Source organism: Dendrobates tinctorius, unplaced genomic scaffold (assembly GCF_039654945.1).
Source record: "Dendrobates tinctorius isolate UK_male_01 unplaced genomic scaffold, ASM3965494v1 ptg000501l, whole genome shotgun sequence".
Taxonomy (NCBI): Eukaryota; Metazoa; Chordata; class Amphibia; order Anura; family Dendrobatidae; genus Dendrobates; species Dendrobates tinctorius.
Window position 1 is genome coordinate 1,032,753 of NW_027362160.1, and position 22,780 is coordinate 1,055,532.

Below are 22,780 nucleotides of genomic sequence, written 5' to 3' on the forward strand. Positions count from 1 at the left end.
TAGGTCGGAGGTTTCAAGCTGCTGCCGCCATTGCTCCAGCACAGATAGGGATTACCCAGAATCCTCCTGTTTGGGAGATGCCAGCAGAATCCCACAATCATCCAGTCACCTAATATTATGCCTACATACATCAATATTTACACTGCTCCTCCCACCCAGAACCAGCAGTCCTATGCAAGAGGGCAGACTTGTGCGAGTGTGTTTACTTATTGGTAGGGGGATTAGTAAATCGTTGTACAGACGAGACGCTGTTGAGAGTGATTCCATCACCATGAGCGCTCACTAAATATGGACGCTCAACTCTCCATCAAATACTGTGACATGTAAAAGTTTGTGCACCCTGGTCAAAATCCCTGTTATTGTGAACAGAGAAGCAAGCTGAAGATGAAATGATCTGAAAGGCCTGAAGTTACAGATGACACATGTCCTGTGTATTTTAGGCAAAATTGTAAAAGATGACAATCTATAACTTACAAAAAGTTTGTGCACCCTTGGAGATTTTTGTGCTCAGATACCTTTGACCAATGTGTCAGACCATCATTAGCCTGTTAGGATTATGACTTGTTCATTATCATCGTTAGGAAAGGCCAGGTGATACAAATTTCCAGCTTTATAAAAACCCAGCCTCCTCTAACTTCGTGCCAAAAACCAGCAGCCATGGGATCTTCTAAGCAGCTGCCAACAATATGAAAATAGTGGAGGCCAGAAAGCAGAAGGCGGCTATAAGAGGATAGCAAAGTGTTTTCAAGTTGTGTTTTCCCAATTTTCGAAATGTAATTAAGAAATGTCAGTTACCAGGAATAGTGAAGGTCAAGATAAGATCTGGAAGACCAAGGAAAATGTCAGGGAGCCGCTTGTAGGATTCCTAGAGAGGGAAATCAGAGCCTCCGCATGACTGCAAAAGACCTTCAGAAAGATTTAGCAGCCTCTTGAGTTGTGGTACATTGTTCTACAGTTCAGAGACACCTGCACATATATGGCCTTCATGGAAGAGTCATCAGAAAAACCTCTCCTGCGTCCTCACCATAAAATTCAGCATCAGACGAATATAAAAGAACATCTAAACAAGCCTGATGCATTGTGGAAACAAGTCCTGTGGACTGATGAGGGTAAAAGATCTATGTAGCCAAAATGATCAAAGGTATGTGTGGAGAAAAAGGGCACAGAATGTCAGGAAAAGAACATCTCACCTACCATTATGCATGGGGGAGGATCAATCATGCTTTGGGGTTGTGTTGCAGCCAATGGCACAGGGAACATTTCATGAGTAGAGGGAAGAATGGTTTCAATGAAATTTGAACAAATTCTTGCTGCAAACATAACACCATCTGTAAGAAAGCTGATGAAGAGGAGGAAGAGGATGGCTGCTACAAATGGATAATGATTCTAAACACACGTGACAATTCACAATAGACCTCAAAAGGCGCAAGATGAAGGTTTTATAATGGCCCTCACAGTCCCCTGATCTGAGCATCATTGATAATCTGTGGCGAGACCTCAAAATAGCAGAGGAGGGAAGACGCCCAGGAATCTCACAGAACGGGAGGAATTCTCCAAAGAAGAAAGGAGGAAAATCCCTCAGAGGAGAATCAGAAGACTCTTGTCTGGCTACAAAAAGTGTTTACAAGCTGTGATACCAGCAAAAGGGGGCGCTACTAGGTCCTAACCATGCAGGGGGCACAAACTTTTGCACTGGCCTATTTTCCATTTTGTAATTTTTAAAATGTAAAAAAAAAAAAAAAATCTATAGTTTTTTTATTTGCCTAAAATACACAGGACACGTGTCATCTGTAACTTCAGGCCTTTTAGATCATTTAATCTTCAACTTGCTTCACTGTTCAAAATAACAGGCATTTTGAAAGAGGGGTGCACAAACTTTTACATGCCACTGTACATACGTCAATGTGGAGAGCAAGGCAAGATTCCATAAAGAGTCCATCAGACGCCTCCCCGGGCCCTGACTGGCCGCCAGACGCCTCCCTGGGCCCCTAGACCCTTGTCCCATGCCAGATCTCTCCTATATAACTTAGTGCAGGTGATGGATCCACAGCAAATGCCACTCTCTGCTGGCCACCTCTCGCCATGCTCCTTATCCCCACCCAAGCCACATGCTTGCCTCCACACCATCTGTATACTGCCTCCACACCACACTGTATACTGCCTCCACGCCACACTGCCTCCACTCGGTATACTGCCTCCACACCGTATACTGCCTCCACACCACACCGTATACTGCCTCCACACCACACCGTATACTGCCTCCACACCACACCGTATACTGCCTCCACACCACACCGTATACTGCCTCCACACCACACCGTATACTGCCTCCACACCACGCCGTATACTGCCGCCACAGCACACCGTATACTGCCGCCACAGCACACCGTATACTGCCGCCACAGCACACCGTATACTGCCGCCACAGCACACCGTATACTGCCGCCACAGCACACTCTGCCTCCACTGTCATTAACTCATTTTCTGCTCCACCAGTTGAGTTCCCCTTCCGTTCTCCCTCTCGTGGTGACAGGAGGTAGTGCGGTTGGTTTAAGTGGTAGTGATCTGCCACCTGATGAGGAAGATAACGATTGGATCTCTGGAGTATCAGACTGGATATAAGACAGCCGACGCCCTATCCGGGTGCTGGTGATTCAGTCTGCTTCTCAGGTCCTGGACTTCAGCTCTCTTCCAGTCTTCTCAAGTAAGTTTGTTTTTTGCTATTGTTCACACTTGTGTTTGTTGGTAATTTCAGTTTGTTGTGTAATCAGCCTGCCCCTGCTGGGGCTATGCTGAAATTCCACTCCTATTGATCAGTGTTTGCCAATTTGCCTTTTGTCCCTTATTAGATTGGCCTCTTTTTCTCTGTCTCAGTATATTTCAGAGTGCTGATATAGGTTTAGAAGTCTAGTGACTTCAGGGTTAATTTTGCTATTAGAAGTGTTGGACAATATTTTTGTAGGTTTTTTTTTGGAATTGCAGACAGTGTCTTTCCTTTTCTGTCCTTTTTAGTTAGCCGGACCCCATCATTTGCTCAGCCTATTTTCCTGCCTTTGTTTGTCTTTTCATCTTGTTTCACCATCAATACATGTGGGGGGCTGTCTTTCCTTTGGGGTCTGCTCTGGGGCAGTTAGTTTTCCTCTTTTCCTGCTTTAGGCTTATGTAGTTCTCCGGTTGTGACGAGGCGTCTAGGACCATCGTAGGAACGCTCCACGACTACTGCTAGTTGTGTGGTAAGATCAGGGATCTGCAATCTGCATAGTTACCAACTTCTCTGGTTTTCTGAGACTTAGCTTGTTGTTTTTTTTTTTCCCCCCTCGGTTTCCCATTCATAACACTACACTGTATACTGCCTCCACACCACACTGTATACTGCCTCCATAAGCAATTCATTTTTGACAAAGCACCAACATAGGACCCATTCACAACCCAAGGGGAAATCCTATCCAATAAACGAGACACTGCCAGCCCCGCAGGGCAAATCTAATGCCAACATACCTGAAGAGATCGCTGCCATGAGCGCTTACTCCGAGCAGCAGTGCGTGCGAGTGCTGAAGGCCACAGAGGTGTTGATTGCAGGTAAGTGAAATAAAGAGAAAAGAAAGATGGTGAGAAAAGCAGAAAAAAAAGTCAAAGCCACAGTGTCTGTCGGATAATATAATGCCATTACAGGACACAGGGGTCTCTATATAACCCCAAGCTGACTGGTTGTAGGGTAGAGCCATGCTATATAGTATGTGATAAGTAGTTAATAAAAAGGTCCCTACAGAAAACAATAAAAAACAAAAACAGAAAACAGACCGTATGGATTCAGTATAGAAACACCAGTATATACCACATTTATGTAAAGGCTACAACCATCTGCAGTGATCTCTCCAAACCCTGGAATGGGAGGTGCTGGCAGAGGTAAAACTTACATATTTGGAACTGTAATGGGGTCCTACATTGCCCCCGTAACGCAAACTTTCATAGAAAACCTTAAACGGTCCTGTAGAGAAGAGTAATTCAGCATGAAGTAGATACATTGTTGACTACATGGGGTTCAGGAGGATGTCAATGAATGTGGGTGAACAGTGGGGGTTCCTAGACAGGCTTTTAATGAACTGGAAGATTTTTCTGTAAGAAAAACTTCAATAGTGCAACCACCTTACCAGATCCTAGCAGTGGATCTCCCTGAAGATTAATGCACAGAGATTACATTTATTGAGGCATCTTCTACCTTCACCACCTAAATATTTACAATGATGATTTCCTTCTGATAACAATGTCGCTCACTGAGGAACCCTCAAGATCCAAGCCAAAGCGACCAAGTCTACATGGTTACTGCAAGGTCACATGGCTCTGTCCCAAGCACAGGAGTGGGCAATCTCATGGCATCAGAACCTGGTAACTTAGAATGCCAGAATATGATCAGTCAAATGCAGAGGCAAACATACCGCTGCAGCACCGAGGCCCGAAGGTGGCCCTCCCAGGCAGGCAGAGCCGGCATCACCACATGGTGCACCCAACAAGTGCCAGGACCCACTTGCTTTCAAGGACACTGGCAGGCTATGGGGCTCTAAGTCAGGATTGCCTGGTGCCAGCGTGCTGGCACTGGGGCCCCCCCATGCTTTAAACTGTTTGAAATACTCACCTCTCCCTGTTCCTCCACAGGTCCAGTCTCTTATGCATGTTGTGACAGATGTCTCAGGGCAGAAGGTGCAATGATGTCATTAGTGCGCCTCCTCTGTGCTGAGCACTGCAGAGAGACAGAAGTCACTGAGGAGACCGGAGCAGCAAGAGAACGGGAGAGGTAAGGACTTTGTTTTATTTTTTTAATGTATGGCACAATACATGGGGCCCATTATTCTGTATGGAGCATTACATGGGGCCCATTATTCTGTATGAAGCATTACATGGGGCCCATTATACTGCATGGAGCATTACATGAGTACCCATTATATTGTATGAAGCATTACATATGTCCTATTATACTGTATGGGGCATTGCATGGGGCCTTGTTATGAATGGGTCACCGAGGAGAGCAGGTTCAGGCTAAGCCACAGAAAACCAGAGAGGTTGGTACCTAAGCGGATTGCAGACCCCTGATCCTATCCACACAACTAGCAGTAGCCGTGGAACGTACCTACGATGATCCTAGATGCCTCGGCACAGCCGGAGAGCTAACTAAGCCTAAAGAAAGAAAGGGGAAATCTAAACTGCCCCAGAGCAGACCCCAAAGGAATAGATAGCCCCCAAACATATATTGTCGGTGAGACAAGATGAAAACACAAACGCAGGCAGGAAAATAAACTGAGGAAATGATGGGGCCCACACTGACTAGACAGGAAAGGAAAGTGTCTGCAATCACACAAAAAACCCTGCAAAAAGTCCAACACGTCTGATGCAAAAAATATTGAAGTCACACGACTTCACCCCCCACTATATCAGCACTCTGGTATATTCTGAAAGCAGAGCAAAAAGAGACCAATCTAACAGGGGATAAACAAACTGGCACAAGCAGTAACATATGGGCGGTGATTCAGCACAGACCCAGCCGGAGCTGGCTGACCCACACCAAGAAGAGATAGACAAAACCAGATCAAAATGCAAATAAACCACTTAGCTGAACATGCAAGGACAGAGCAGGAGAAATCAGACCTCAGGAGGAACAGGAAGCAGATCACCAGCAGGGATAGAGCAAGTCGGCTGTCTTAAATCCCAATCTGAAATCCCAGATCTCCAATCGTCATCATCATCATCAGGTGGCAAGCCTCTGTCAATCAGATCAGTTCCATTACCTCCAGTAACCACCAGAGGGAGCCCTGAAAGAGAACTCGCAACCCCTCTGTCGATCTGACCAGCTCCACTACCATCAGTAATAACCAGAGGGAGGCCAGAAAGCGAATTCACAACAGGGCCTATTACACTGTATGGGGCATTACATGGAGCCATTATACTGTATGCAGCATTATATGGAGCCCATTATATTGTATGGAGCATTACATGGGGCCCAATATTCTGTATCGAGCATTACATGGGGCCCATTGTCACGATCCCACCGCTGCCACCAATATGTCACAAACCACCGCTGACACCGGTATGTCACGGACGGAGGGATGCGACGCACTGCCGACACACGGCTATCACAGGTACAGGGGGGCTTATCTTAGTTATCCCACCGCTGGCACCATGTGACAAAACAAAAAAAAAAAACAAAAAACGGCATGCTAGTCTTGCCCTAACAATTTATCGCGGGGGGGGGGGGGGGGGGTTATTTTTGATGCCCCACCACTGCTAACAATCTTCCACGAACTGCAGGGATTTATGGATATCCCACTTTTCCAGTTCCCCTTTGGAACTCGCAGCTCTCTGGCACCCCTTTATCCCCAGGTCAGTCAGGGAACACCACCTAGGATAATTAGTCACCGGACGGGCTGCTTGTTGTGCAGGGGCGATCAGGCCGCTGCAGTGAGGGAATTATCAATGCTTCGGCCGTAGCCACCAGGGCTGTGGAGTCGGTAAGCCAAACCTGCGACTCAGACTCCTCAATTTCCCTTACACCGACTCCGACTCCAACTCCGACTCCCACATATATTGCTTATATTTAAGTGAAAAATTTATTGTAGTACAATGTGAACCTCAGACATTTAATCATTTTTATGATACAATAATCAAGATATTTAGATAGAACAGAATATATATTGGTGTACTACCCGGTTTTCATTCTTTTTGGTACAGATACGATATGGATAGACAGATATGGATAAATGGATAGAGCAGATTTCTAATCTGCTTTTGCTATTGAAAACATTATCTATGAGCTCAAAAACCTTTCAGGTGATGCAGTTTTTTAAAAAGATGATCAGCTTTTGCAGCTGAAAAACGTATCCTCAAAAAACACAGGAAAAACGCTGTGTGTGAATGTAGCCTTAGATCAGGAATATAACAGCCATTTATATGACATTTCATAACTTTCCCAAACTCCTATGAAAAAATATTCAGCACATCCTGCATTGAATTACTGTACCCAATTTATTATATATTTTAGGAGTCGGTCCATTTTATACCGACTCCAACTCCACCAAAATGAGCACCGACTCCGACTCCACAGCCCTGGTAGCCACCCCATCAGCATATAAGACCCTTCCGTCACTTCCAGCTAGCCCAACCAGCCAAAACACACCACGCCGCCACCAGCTCCAGATTTCTCTGCTTAAGTGATAGAGGGGTTCGAAGCCAACCCAATCAGTAGCGTAATTATCTTAAGGAGCATAAGTTCGTTTCTTAGAGCATGAAGACAGACTAATAAGTTTACGATTTATTCCCCAAAGTGGGGCAGCGATTACAGAGATAAGATTTTACAAAGTTGAGACATTAGATATGTACATTGCAAATATAAAATAAAAGGGAATTAACATAGATCAACACTTACAGTTGCTTAATGGTCTTTAGGCAAGCCATGTGGCTGGGGGAGGGGAAGCAAGCCACATGTCTCCCTGCATCTGGGGGTTCTTTCAGCATGGACTCTGCAGCTCCTCTGTCTGTTTTTTTTCCAGGGGAATGCCTTATAGCCTCTGCTGTGTGACATCACGAAAGCGGCAGTCGGGAGATGTTCCTCCCCCTGTTCTAAGTACAGATGTGGGTCCGGAAAACTTAGAACCATCATATCTGGACTTGGGAACCTAGCAGAGTATCGGCAGAACCATCATTCATCTTGTATTGAAATTAGCTTTGTAATGACACCAAGCACTAGCTGCTTATTCCACTCTGTATAGGAGAACTCCGTTTCTCTGGTTCTGTCAGCGCTAGAACCGTGAAAATTATGGGCCACAATGCTGGTTTCGTGCATTTTGCAGAAATGTAATTATCGTGGTTTTACCATAAACGCACCGTGTTCTATGACCAAATGATTAGATCTCCATTATTTTCTATGAGAGTAACTGAGCACATGTTTCAGAGACAAAGAGACCCCCCGCCATGAGGCAGGAAGGAGCTCACACTGGGAATTCAGAATAGACTGGCTTTGTGTGTGAACCGAGTTAGGAACAGGGGGGGGGGGGGGGTTCAGCTGTGACAGGCAGATTTCTCATAGAATGGAAGATTCTGGAAGGTTCCAGCAAAATCATATCTTACTTATTATTACACCAATTATACTGTAAGGAGCCCATTATTCTGTATGGAGCATTACATGGGGCCCATTATGTTGTATGGAGCCCATTATTCTGTATGGAGCATTACATGGGGCCCATTATTTTGTATGCAGCATTACATGGAGCCCATTATAATGTATGCAGCATTACATGGAGCCCATTACTCTGTATGGACCAATACATGGAGCCCATTATATTTTATGGACAATTATATTGGGCCCATTATACTGTACTGAGCATTATACTGGGCTCATTATGCTGTATGGAGCAATATGTGGGGCTCATTATACTGTATGGAGCATTATATGGGCATCATACTGTATGGAGCATTATATGGGGCTCATTCTGTATGGAGCATTATATGGGGCCCATTATACTGTATGGAGCAATATATGGGGCTCATTATACTGTGTGGAGTATTATATGGGGCTCATTATACTGTAAGGAGGACTATATAGGAGGAAATGGACTTCTGTAAAGGTTACACTGCTGAAGAGAGTTTCTACTGGTCGGGTACATTTATCAATATCCTGGTTACCTCTAATACTACAGGTGCTGAAGCCCTGAAACCTGTGGACCCTCGATCACCTGAATCCCCTCTGCTGTCTGGTACAATAGAATTTACAATAGATATCACTCATGTAATGTAAGAAGTGAAATCTGTGAATTGTACTATATTTCATATCTATAGTGGTATGTGGTGAAGAGGCCACTGAGACTTTCGCCCGGGGTCCATGGAATCCTGGAGCCGGCCCTGTGTGTGTGAATGGGTGTACATAATGGTGTTTGGTTCATGTATGATACTGTAATTATAAAGAACTAGCTGAAGAGCCCGGCGCTGCCCGGGCATAGTAACTAACTGTGGTTAGTAATAGCAAATCATAATTATCCTCCATCCCATAGTCCGGTGCCCATATACCCATCATACATATCCTCCATCCCATAGTCCAGTGCCCTTATACCCATCATACATATCCTCCATCCCATAGTCCAGTGCCCTTATACCCATCATACATATTCTCCATCCCATAGTCCCATGCCCATATACCCATCACACATCCTCCATCCCATAGTCCCATGCCCTTATACCCATCATACATCCGCCATCCCATAGTCCAGTGCCCTTATACCCATCATACATATCCTCCATCCCATAGTCCCATGCCCATATACCCATCATACATATTCTCCATCCCATAGTCCCATGCCCATATACCCATCATACATATTCGCCATCCCATAGTCCCGTGCCCTTATACCCACACATCCTCCATCCCATAGTCCCGTGCCCATATACCCATCATACATATCCTCCATGCCATAGTCCCATGCCCATATACCCGTCATACATATTCGCCATCCCATAGTCCCGTGCCCTTATACCCATCACACATCCTCCATCCCATAGTCCCGTGCCCATATACCCATCATACATCCGCCATCCCATAGTCCCGTGCCCATATACCCATCATACATATTCGCCATCCCATAGTCCCGTGCCCATATACCCATCACACATCCTCCATCCCATAGTCCCGTGCCCATATACCCATCACACATCCTCCATCCCATAGTCCCGTGCCCATATACCCATCATACATCCGCCATCCCATAGTCCCGTGCCCATATACCCGTCATACATATCCTCCATCCCATAGTCCCGTGCCCATATACCCATCACACATCCTCCATCCCATAGTCCCGTGCCCATATACCCATCATACATATTCGCCATCCCATAGTCCCATGCCCATCATACATATTCTCCATCCCATAGTCCCGTGCCCATATACCCATCATACATATCCTCCATCCCATAGTCCCGTGCCCATATACCCATCATACATCCGCCATCCCATAGTCCCGTGCCCATATACCCATCATACATATCCACCATCCCATAGTCCCGTGCCCATATACCCATCATACATATTCTCCATCCCATAGTCCCGTGCCCATATACCCATCATACATATCCTCCATCCCATAGTCCCGTGCCCATATACCCATCATACATCCGCCATCCCATAGTCCCGTGCCCATATACCCATCATACATATCCACCATCCCATAGTCCCATGCCCATATACCCATCATACATATTCGCCATCCCATAGTCCCGTGCCCATATACCCATCATACATCCGCCATCCCATAGTCCCGTGCCCATATACCCATCATACATATTCGCCATCCCATAGTCCCATGCCCATATACCCATCATACATATTCTCCATCCCATAGTCCCGTGCCCATATACCCATCATACATATTCGCCATCCCATAGTCCCGTGCCCATATACCCATCATACATATTCTCCATCCCATAGTCCCGTGCCCATATACCCATCATACATATTCTCCATCCCATAGTCCCGTGCCCATACACCCATCATACATATTCTCCATCCCATAGTCCCGTGCCCATATACCCATCATACATATTCTCCATCCCATAGTCCCGTGCCCATACACCCATCATACATATTCGCCATCCCATAGTCCAGTGCCCATATACCCGTCATACATATTCTCCATCCCATAGTCCCGTGCCCATATACCCATCACACATCCTCCATCCCATAGTCCCGTGCCCATATACCCATCACACATCCTCCATCCCATAGTCCAGTGCCCATATACCCATCATACACATCCTCCATCCCATAGTCCCGTGCCCATATACCCATCACACATCCTCCATCCCATAGTCCAGTGCCCATATACCCATCATACACATCCTCCATCCCATAGTCCCGTGCCCATATACCCATCACACATCCTCCATCCCATAGTCCAGTGCCCATATACCCATCATACACATCCTCCATCCCATAGTCCCATGCCCATATACCCATCATACATATCCTCCATCCCATAGTCCAGTGCCCATATACCCATCATACACATCCTCCATCCCATAGTCCAGTGCCCATATACCCATCATACATATCCTCCATCCCATAGTCCAGTGCCCATATACCCATCATACATATCCTCCATCCCATAGTCCCGTGCCCATATACCCATCATACACATCCTCCATCCCATAGTCCCGTGCCCATATACCCATCATACACATCCTCCATCCCATAGTCCCGTGCCCATATACCCATCACACATCCTCCATCCCATAGTCCCGTGCCCATATACCCATCACACATCCTCCATCCCATAGTCAACCATTGTGACATCATAATGAGGGGCGGGGCTTGACGCGCACACACTGCTTCCCCAGTATGTAGATGGGGCAAAATTGTTTGGTGAATTGGAACGCGCGGGGTTAAAATTTCACCTCACAACATAGCTTAGGACGCTCTCGGGGTCCAGACGTGTGACTGTGCCAAATTTTGTGGCTGTAGCTGCGGCGGTGCGGATGCCTATCCCGGACACACACACACACACTTGAGCTTTATACATTAGATAGGAAAATCAGCTCTAAAGGGTTATTCGCTAAATAATCAAGTTATATCTGATCCATAAGAACCAACCACTGCCCCCCAGAGATTCTGAGAACAGGGGTCCGCAGTGTCATCCTGGATGGAGCAGAGTAGTGCATGCTCGGCCTCTGCGCTCCGTTGTCTATAGAGCTGCTGAGCCCCCAAGAGCTACAAATTAAGAAGCTTCCAGTAACAGAAGGGTTAATTGCTTAGAAATGTAAATCCCATTAGTATCTGGTGGTTGCAAAGGGTGATCACCAGATATGGATGACGGAGGCGACCACAGGATGACGGAGGCAGCCACCAGATGCGGATGACGGAGGCGGCCACCAGATGCGGATGACGGAGGCGGCCACCAGATGCGGATGACGGAGGCAGCCACCAGATGCGGATGACGGAGGCAGCCACCAGATGCGGATGACGGAGGCGGCGGGCACAGGATGACGGAGGCAGCCACCAGATGCGGATGACGGAGGCGGTGGGCACAGGATGACGGAGGCAGCCACCAGATGCGGATGACGGAGGCGGCCACCAGATGCGGATGACGGAGGCGGCCACCAGATGCGGATGACGGAGGCGGCGGGCACAGGATGACGGAGGCAGCCACCAGATGCGGATGACGGAGGCGGCCACCAGATGCGGATGCGGCCACCAGATACGGATGACGGAGGCGGTGGGCACAGGATGACGGAGCAAACCACCAGATACGGATGACGGAGGCGGCAGTCGGTCACAGGATGACGGAGGCAACCACCAGATACAGATGACGGAGGCAGCGGGCGGTCACAGGATGACGGAGGCAACCACCAGATACGGATGACGGAGGCGGCAGTCGGTCACAGGATGACGGAGGCAACCACCAGATACGGATGACGGAGGCGGCGGGCGGTCACAGGATGACGGAGGCAACCACCAGATACAGATGACGGAGGCAGCGGGCGGTCACAGGATGACGGAGGCAACCACCAGATACGGATGACGGAGGCAGCGGGCGGTCACAGGATGACGGAGGCAACCACCAGATACGGGTGACGGAGGCACCCGCCAGATACGGATGACGGAGGGATTTACAGTGGGTACGGAAAGTATTCAGACCCCTTTAAATTTTTCACTCTTTATTTCACTCTTTGGCCTCATGATTCTCATTTGGTGTGACATGCACTGTGAGCTGTGAGGTCTTATATAGACAGGTGTGCGCCTTCACACATCAAGTCCTATCAGTGTAATTACACACAGCTGGACTCCGATGAAGGAGTAGAACCATCTCAAGGAGGATCACAAGGAAATGGACAGCATGTGACTTACATATGAGTGTCTGAGCAAAGGGGCTGAATACTTATGGCCATATGAGATTTCACGGTTTCTTTTTTTTTAATAAATTTGCAAAAATTTCTACATTTCTGTTTTTTCAGCCAAGATGGGGGAGCAGAGTGACATTAATGAGGAAAAATGAACTTTTCTGAATTTACCAAATGGCTGCAATGAAACAGAGTGAAAGATGTAAAGGGGTCTGAATACTTTCCGTACCCACTGTTTATATATTTTTTCACTGTGAATTTTGATAAACTATTAACCCTTGCGTTCCTGGAATCGTCTTCTTCTGACCCTACAGCATTCTCCCACACCTGCCTGAACCTACAGAACAGAAAACACAGGTAGGAGGATTGCAGAAAAAAAAAAAAAAAAAACGATGAGAAAAAAAGGCTGAAAACATAAGATACAGGACGGTACATTTGCTTCTATGAACGGTACTGAAACGGATGAGTTTTCCCCTCTTTTTCCGAGCGCAGCAGACGACGCTGTTCACATCCTGCAAGGACGGCGTGAAATGTCCTGTGCAGATTATCTTGTCTGTAGATACAAACTAATCCGTCCACGTCATCACAGTGGATACAGGAGACACACCGCCAAACCGAGGGGCGAAACGGGCCCAAGCTTCACACTGCACCCAGTGTACGCACCGCCCCTCCACCCCCACCGTGTATGTGCAAGGGGTGGACCGGGACCGCGTGATACTCCACTCTCTTCATTGATGTAGATAGATATCGCCTTGTATGTACAATTGTGTATATATCTCTTCCTGCTATGTGTATAGGAATATGTTGGGAACGGCGGAACGCACTAAATAAATAATGAAGTGCGTTCGCCGCTCGGGGTCCACGGTGCAGAAGGTGTTCACACTGCTGCTAACTAATGGCAGACACGCTATATGGCGGTATAATGTGCACGGGTTCAACGTCACCCGATGTGCGCTGAGCGGACTCTGTTAGCTCACAGAGGCGCCGTAACATAAACACCGAGCCTGTTAGTCACAGGTCTCAGCGAAATTACACGCACGGTATCTGGTCACAGGACACGAGTCCAAGACAGGGAGCGGTGTCCGTCTAGACCCACCGTGTATGCGGCGTCGCTACTGCAGACTCCGGTAAGTGCTGCTGAATGCAGAGCGGCGGCAGACACAGCCGCTATGTGATAGTGCCGTGAGAGACGTGACACCACCGGACGTTAGTGTAGAGGTGCGGTGTGCACAGTGGCCTATGGCTTGCCACTGACTGGCGCTGACTCTATAGTTCCCTATCCACATGCGTAATATCAGAGGGAGGGGAATCTTAATAAGTCGGTCACCAGAATCATCCATCCATCACCATTCACACATCTATCAAGAAGAGTCTATACCAGCGCATGGCCGAACAGCCATGCGGGCCTTTTATAGCCGTGCGCTGCCGGGACCTTCCAGATATCTGAGATGGACCAATCAGATCAGGAGAAGGACCTGAGCACGTGACTCCTGACCTCCAGTGGGAGATCGTCTCGTGAGCATGCTCAGTGGAGCAGCAGAGGAACTTAGCCTCAGGAATGACTTGCTGCAGAGCAGCATGTGAGGCTCTGGATTCCTGTTGTGTAGCTGCTGAAATCCAGCGCCTAACATTACCCCCCCCCCCCCCCCCCTCCTGAGCCTTACAACCTACCAAGCAAAATTTTTTGCCATGTCCCACAGAGGCATAGGCCTCAGACTTGTCCGAAGACAAGTCTGATGTCCCGGCGGTGAGACGGAAAACCGGGACACCTGAACAGGTTTGAGAAGGGACACGTGGAAGGCATCAGGGGTGGCAGAGTCGCCAGGAGCAGAAGTTGGAGTGGAACGCCGCAGCGTGTTGGCGGGCGTCTTCACTCTCCGTTTAGAGGCTAGAGTGGCATGCGGAGCGTAACTCAAACTAGTCGCGAACCTCCACTGTCCAGTCAGCCACTGGCGAAGGATATAGTAACCCAGCCGGCCTCTGTTTAGGAGAGCTGTTCCGAGCACAAGAGGCACATGCCCGAATATATTTTTTTTAGTGTCCCGAGCCCTGTGCGGCCACCAATAAGACCTTGCCAGGAGTTTTGTGGTCTGCTTGTAGCCACAGTGACCACCCACCCTGGACGCGTGTGCCCACGCGAGAACCTCCGGCTGAAGGGACAAAGGTCTTGCCCAGCGGCACCGAGTTTGGCCACTGCGGGGCGCTGTTATCCTGGGAAACAGAGTGGACAGTGGTAACCGCAAGTGGAGTTTTGCGCTGGACACGCCTCGAGACACCTCCATGGGCTCTGGGGGTGGAATCTCTGACTCGGGTGATTTCAGAGGTTCAAATAGGTTGGGAGCCGAACTAACCTTCCGTCTGATTTGAGCACGCTCCAACCCGCGCTCCCAAAAACGGAGATCAATGCGGGTGGAAATAGCAATCAGCTCCTCCAGACTTATGGGCACCACTCTGGTTGATAGAGCATCCTTAACGTGCTCCGCTAAACCTCTCCAGAACACAGGGATGAGGGCTTTGTAACGGGGTCTACCAAGCTGTGGTACCTCTTTCAGTACCACCCCGTGTTTTCGGAGGTCCGCTCTGCGTTGGCTGGAGTCTGAATGAATGACGCTGGTTGGAATTCCTTGGTTACATGGGCGCATATAAAAGATCACTGCTTCTCCATGTATTTCCAGTCTGACAACACTTTACTCACAGGACACAGAATATATCACACAGATACAGAGGGCCGGCCAATAGAAAAGCGGCAGGCCAGACATGCATTACAAAAGCCGCAGGTGGCCGGAGCCTGCCGATGTTTACTGTGGGAATTACACAAGGTGGGGGGGGGGGGGCGGACAAAAGGAGAATATCGTGTCCCCTCTGCCCAGGGGCGCAGCCTGTGAACTGATGCATTAGGGACATGCATCTCACATGGAACCTATTATACATACATATAACTGCACAACATATTCAGGGTGCTGAGTGGTTCTGTAACACATAACAGGCTTTATCAGACCACTCCAGCTCGGAAGCCAGTGTCCGAAAACGGACGGCATACTGGCTGGCCGAGAGGGATCCCTGAGTTAACGATAGTAGATGAAGAGAGGTATCGTGCGTGACCCGTGGTCCCAGGAAGACCTCCTTGAGCGATGTTAAGAACTGACCAGCGGTCCGAACCTCTGGGTCACCACGCTCCCACAGTGGCGTGGCCCACTCCAACGCCCTGCCCAACAGGTGGAAAATAATAAACCCCACCTTAGCCCGTTCTGTAGGGAATCGCGCGGCCAGTAACTCAAGCTGGATAGAGCATTGGCTGACAAAACCCCTACAGGAGGCGCCATCGCCAGAAAATTTATCGGGTAACGGGAGGCGGGAAACTGTCGGCGCAGGGGAGGACGTGGATACACGTGAAACCGCCTCTGCGATTGCCTGAGTAGACAGCCTCAGTAGACTTCGCAGCGGAGATAGCACTCTCCAGAGTAGCCAACCGGCCCTCCAGCTGCTGAATATACTGCAAAAGTTGCTGCTGATCTGCCATCACTATCCAGACCCTGGATCTAGTATAATGTTAGGAACGGCGGAACACACTATATAAAAATAAATAATAAAGTGCGTTAGCCACTCGGGGGTCCACCGTGCAGTAGGTGTTAAAACCACTGCTAATTAATGGCAGACGAGCAATATGGCGGTATAACGCGCATGGGTTCAACGTCACCCGACGTGCGCAGAGCGGACTCTTAACTCACAGAGGCGCTGACATGGTCACGTGAGACTGGACACACCGACTCCAGCAGAGCAAATTTCTATGACACGCGTGACCCTGGATACACCGCCTCCAGCAGGGCGAATTTCAGAATAAAGGGGAAAACCAAGAAAACAATTACAATGGTGGCCCTGCGATAGGGAACGGGGACGTGGAGACCTCCTGCACTCCCCTGAGTCAGTGTCTCTACACTCCTAACAATCCCTAGGCCGGTTCCGCACTGATCAGGATACCTAAAATCCCTAGCTCGCCCTGAACCAATCCCTTACTAGTGAAGTGGACAGTGCAGAAACTAATCCCACCACTGCACTAAAACACACATTGAGGAAAGTGACAAACAGGGAAACACCACTTAGCTTTGCTCTGTTGCTAATGTTCCAAGCAACAGAGTCCGACACCTGAGTGCATCTTTTCCTCCAACCGGATCCAACACCTGAGTGCAGCTTTCCAGCAACAGAGTCCCGCATCTGAGTGCAGCTTTAAAGCAGAGTCAAGCATCCGAGTGCAGCCTTCCAGCAACAGAGTCCAGCATCTGAGTGCAGCTTTCACCATAGCTGCCACTCCACCAAGCTTTGCAAGAACTCCTCGCTGACAACATAGCTGCCACTCCACCAAGCTTTGCAAGAACTCCTCGCTGACACCATAGCTGCCACTGCAGGATTCTAACTGAGCTGCCAGGAACTCTCTCTAGCTCCTGCCTTCACCAAGGATGGTTGGAAAACACCAATATCACCAACAGTGAGTGAGAACACCTGACACACCTTTATAGTTAGGAGCCAGAGTCTCACACCTGTTTGAGATTCCCGTGCAATAACGCTCACCACCACCGGGGGCAAACTAGAACAAAAGACACCACTGTGTAATAACCCTAATGGCCACCGGGGGGCAAAACCAACTCTAAACCAGCTCAAAGGAAAAAAAAGGTTACTTATTCAAAACCTGTCATATCCAACCTGGATCATGACAGGCTCAGTAACATAAACACCGGGCCTGTTAGACTCACAGGTCTCGGCGAAATTGCACGCACGGTATCTGGTCACAGGTCCAAGACAGGGAGCGGTGTCCGTCTAGACCTACTGTGCGTGCGGCATTGCTACTGCGGACGCCGGTAAGTACTGCTCAATGCAGCGCGGCGGCAGACACAGCCGCTATGAGATAGAGACGTGACACCACCGGACGCTAGTGTAGAGGTGCGGTGTGCACAGTGGCCTATGGCTTGTCACTGACTGGCGCTGACTCTATAGTTCCCTATCCACATGCGTAATATCAGAGGGAGGGGAATCTTAATAAGTCAGTCACCAGAATCATCCATCCATCACCATTCACACATCTAGCAAGAAGAGTCTATACTAGCGCATGGCCGAGCGGCCATGCGGGCCTTTTATAGCCGTGCGCTGCCGGGACCTTCCAGATCTGAGATGGACCTGTTGTGAGTTCATTTTCCCCTTCACCATTGAGGTCTGATGAACTCCCTCTTCTGGTGAAGGAAGGTAGTGAGGCTGATTACCAAGCACCTGAGCAGAATGATGATGACTGGGTGACAGGAATTGCTGACTGGATATAAGGCAGCCGACGCCCTTCTGCCTTGCGGGTGATTTCTCTGAGGGATTCTAGGAGACCAGTCTGATTCCTGCTCCTCAAAAGCCAAGTTTTCTGCTCTGCTTTTTGCATTTGTGTTTTGCCTTGTTTTTCTGGATTTCTGCCATTCCCTGCTGGGGTGAGCTGAATTCCTTTTTGCTCTGTCTTCAGAAAATACCTGAGTACTGATATAGTCTTTTTGAGGCCTAGCGTCTTCAGGGCTTTTTTCCCTATCAGTCTGTTGGCTCTTGTTTTGAGAGGGTTTTGGCGGATTGCAGACAGCAGCTTTTCTATCCTGTCCTATCTAGTTAGCTTGGGCCCATAATTTGCTCAGCCTATCTTTCTATCTGTGTGAGTGTTTTTTCATCTTGCTTCACCGTCATTATATGTTGGGGGCTGCCTATTGCTTTGGGGTCTGCTCTGGGGCAGTTTAGATTTCCCTTTCTGTCTTTAGGCTATGCAGTTCTCCGGCTGTGATCGAGGGGTCTAGGGCACCGTAGGAACCCCCCACGGCTACTGCTAGTTGTTGTTGTTAGGTTCAGGGGTCTGCAATCCGATAGATGCCATCTTCTCTGGTTTTCTGGACTTAGCTAGTATTTTTGCTTTTGCCTCCTACGGTGACTCATTCATAACATGGACCAATCAGATCAGGAGAAGGACCTGAGCACGTGACTCCCGACCACCAATGTGAGATCGTCTCGTGAGCATGCTCAGTGGAGCGGAAGAGGAACTTAGCCTCAGGAATGACTTGCTGCAGAGCAGCATGTGAGGCTCTGGATTCCTGTTGTGTAGCTGCAGGAATCCGACGCCTAACAGGAATATATGTCATATAATGTATTATAGGGAACGTGTAGTACCTAAGTTCGTCCACTAGATGGGGACACATTAGCAAATATAGTTTAGCATAACAATTAGTTAATATAGGAGGGGTCACTGTGGATAAGGCAGAGGATTTCCTGATTTGTGGTGAGTAGTAGGGCCAGGGGCGCCCAGACAGCACAGCAACCCCGCAACATCAGGAGTGAGAAGCCCAGCCGTTCAGGGCCAGAAGTGCAGCAGGGACAGCAGGGGTGGAACAGAAGCTACAGCAGAGGTCACAGCAGTACAGGGACGCACGTCGCTCTAAAATGTGGCAGCTTACTACATGGGCAGATGCCCTCATGTCTGGGGCGAAACGGACAAGGGAACTCCTGAACGTAGTGAAGCTGAACTGGGAGGACGCTGCGGTACTGTATGAGACGGTACGACCTGGGAACGTACTGAAGGACGTAGGACAGAGTGCAGGGAAAGTGAAGAATGTGGACCTCAATGTCAATGCTTTGACTGAGATGGACGTGCTGCGAATCAAAAGTGTTAGGCGTCGGATTCCTGGCACTGCACAGCGGGAGTCCAGAGCCAGACATCCTGCGGTCTCCCATTCTTCCTCGACCACTCCGGGTGTTGCTCAGCAAACACGGCGAGCCAGGCTTGCTGCTCAGACTCGCTCTGACAGCCTGGATGTTGCTGCCACCTCTGGTGCAGCAATAGCAGCGCAACCTGCTCTGCAGGGAACTGCTCCTGAGGCCAAGTCCTCATGCCGTGCTACTGGGCATGCCCGCAACTTGACCTCTCACTGGAGAGCAGGGGTCACATGCTCAGGTCCTACGTCGGATCTGACTGGTCCTTCCCAAGCTAATGGAAGGTCCCGGAAGCGCATCGCTATAAAAAGCCCGCATGGCGGCTCGGCGATGCGCTAGTGTAGCATATTATGCTGTGTATGTATGGTGACGGATGTGTGATGTGTGGACTGGTGACTGACACATTATGAAACCCCTTCCCTCGGATATTACAAATAGTGACAGAGAGTTGGGTAGTCAGTCTCAGCTTGTGGCGAGCTACACGCCACGTGATCCTCGCCTACACTAGCGTCCGTCGGCGCCCGTGTCTCAGCGCCGACGTTTGCGGCTTTACCTGACGCTGCGCTGCACTAACCGCAGCTACTCTGCTGATAAAATACTGATTTTATTGAAACAGCAAAACAAAGTCCAGTAAGTGACACATGGTTGGAATCAGGGTCTCTTCCAGAACCTCATGGTGCGCTCAGATTACACAGTAAAAACCTGTCACAATTCTTTTAAAGAAAACTTGTCAAGCTACTTCTGCTGTCCAAACCACGAGCATCAGGAATAATAATAATCATCATCATCAAGCACAGTGTCACGTACCCGCTTCTCAGCACGTGACTTGGGGTTTCGCCTGCAAGGGTTAACCTGTCTCCTCTCAGTCCAGCATTCACCCTCTGTCCTATGCTGCAGTGGGAGCATAAATCACACCCCGACACAGCCCACACCCCGCTCATACACGCTGCCACCACTCACCGAACACACGGGCGACGAGTCCCGGAAATACTACTACAGTCCGCCAATCACCAGGAGCGCACACTCTAAGGCTGTGGATTCTTTTGGAGCATAAAAAGGTTCAAAACTATTAAAGTTTTAAGCTTTAATAGAAAAGGTGCAGAGCTCACAATAAAATGATACAAGAATGGAAATAAAAAGTGACAAATATGCAAAACAGTGATAAAATAAAAGGGAGAAAACTTACAGAAATATCTAAACCTTGCAGTCTGGTATTCTGCTCCCTGGGGGGGGGGGATGAATATGGAATGGCTCACACCAGCTTGGCTGTCCCTCAGTCGGTGAACAGCTTTCTTTGTGTAAAGGCCTAATTTATAGATTTAGCCTGGAGATCAGATTTCTAGACCAGCCTCTCATGTTAATATTCTAATTGTTGGTTTGTGACTAACAGTTCTTGTCTTAGCTTTTCTTTCCCATAGTAAATAGACATTGTCAGGTTACAAATAGGTCCCATTTGGCGTCTGCCCTCAAGGTATCAGAGGTGTGAAATGGTTCCATTCTGTGTGTTCTCTGGAAGGCACCCTGGGGTTGGAGACCAGGAAGACTGCCTTTTCTCAGGATAACATAGGCTATGACCTTGGTGAAGAACTGCAGCCTAAAGCCCCCGTTATACACTGCGATATCGCTGCATGTGATACTTACCTCCGACCGGCACCCCCGCTGATTATCGTTGGTCGAGCGAGAACGTCCTGGACCGTTTAGTGCATAAAGCAGTTGTGTCACAATCACAGTTTACTCTCTGCAAATGTAGCAGAGCTTGGAATGCGGAGTTGTGTGTAACCCCGCCCCAACTAACTGGCAGCTTTCTGTGTATAACCCCGCCCCACCTCTAATTGGCAGCTTTCTGTACGTCCTGGACCATTTCTCGTCGGGCGCTTCCTGCTGCGCTTCCTGTGGCGCTGATGAGCGACGCGTGGGCGTCAGGATCGCCACGTCTGACAGGTAAGTAGCGATCCCCGACCCCCGCTATGTCGCTGGTGAGATCTGCCTGTGTGGCAGCTCACTAGCGACCACTTAGCGATGTACCAGAGATCCTGACCGCGTCATATCGTTGTCGGGATCGCTGGTGCATCGCTAGGCGTAACGGTACCCTTAGAACAAATGCTAACTTACTGCCGGCCATACATATTTTCACTACACACAGGTTGCCGCCTGACTGCAGCCAGATCCATGTTACCGAGAGCCGGCAGGTAAGGCTGAGTTCACACGTGGCGTTTTTTTCACGTTTCCGCGGCGGTTTTAACAGCGCGATTTTGCCGTGAAAAAATAAGCATCCCATGCATTCCTATGGGATTCCGTAATGCTGTGCTAATGCTGCGGTTTTTACCGCGGCGGAATCGCTTTGCAGTAAAAACCGCAGCATGCTCATTAATTTCGCGGAATAGCGGCGATCCCGCACCCTTAGGAATGCATTGTTCCGCTTACTTGCCGCATGTGGCAGTGCACACCATGCGAAAAGTAAGCAGAACATTTGCGGACTGTACCCACGGTCCGAAGGAGAGGAGACTGTCCTCCGGGCACCATATCCCTGTAAAAAGTAGAATTTAAAATAAAAAATATTGTTATTCTCACCTTCCGGCGTCCCGCGCAGCCTTCCCGCCTCTCTCCACGCTCCCGTTCCCAGTAATCCTTTGCGAAAATGCCCGCGATGACGTCAGTTCTCGCGGGATCGCGAAGTCTCGCCGTCATTGCGAATTACCGCAAGACGTCGCGATCCCGCGAGAACTGACGTCATCGCGGGCATTTTCGCAAAGGATTACTGGGAACGGGAGCGTGGAGAGAGGCGGGAAGGCTGCGCGGGACGTCGGAAGGTAAGAGTAACACCATTTTTTACATTTTATCTTTTACTACTGATGCTGCATAGGCGTCATCAGTAGTAAAAAGTTGGTCACACTCGTCAAACACTATGTTTGCCGAGTGTGACCAACCTGTCAATCAGTTCTCCAAGCGATGCTACAGATTGCTTGGAAAACGATAGCATTTTGCAAGCTAATTACGCTTGCAAAATGCTAGTTATTCCACGGGAAAATCGCGGGAATTTAAAATGCGATTTTCCCGCAGAATGGAATTCCGGAACTCTCGCGGTAATTTCCGTGAGAGTTCCGCTACGTGTGAACTTAGCCTAAGGCTACTTTCACACATCAGTTGTTTGCCGTCAGGCAGGATCCGGCGTAAATTTTGGAGAACTGTA

General features: G+C 48.9%; 1 protein-coding gene and 1 long non-coding RNA gene across 4 annotated transcripts in view; one reads left to right on the plus strand and one right to left on the minus strand.

Annotated features, from left to right (window-relative positions):
• Window positions 1-22,780, minus strand: part of CAPN11 (calpain 11) — a 92,893-nt gene that overhangs the window by 66,228 nt on the left and 3,885 nt on the right. For 2 of the 3 annotated variants that reach the window (XM_073564907.1, XM_073564908.1), the window contains exon 2: window positions 3,499-3,551. The exons of the other annotated variant lie outside the window; for it this stretch is intronic. In XM_073564907.1, coding sequence (XP_073421008.1) covers window positions 3,499-3,517 — 19 coding nt within the window. In that variant the 5' untranslated portion in view covers window positions 3,518-3,551. The remainder of the gene's footprint in view (window positions 1-3,498; window positions 3,552-22,780) is intronic. 3 annotated transcript variants of the gene reach the window in all.
• Window positions 1,836-7,889, plus strand: LOC141078084 (uncharacterized). The gene is made up of 2 exons (XR_012227650.1): window positions 1,836-4,792; window positions 7,539-7,889. It is a non-coding gene; the product is annotated as an uncharacterized lncRNA (long non-coding RNA).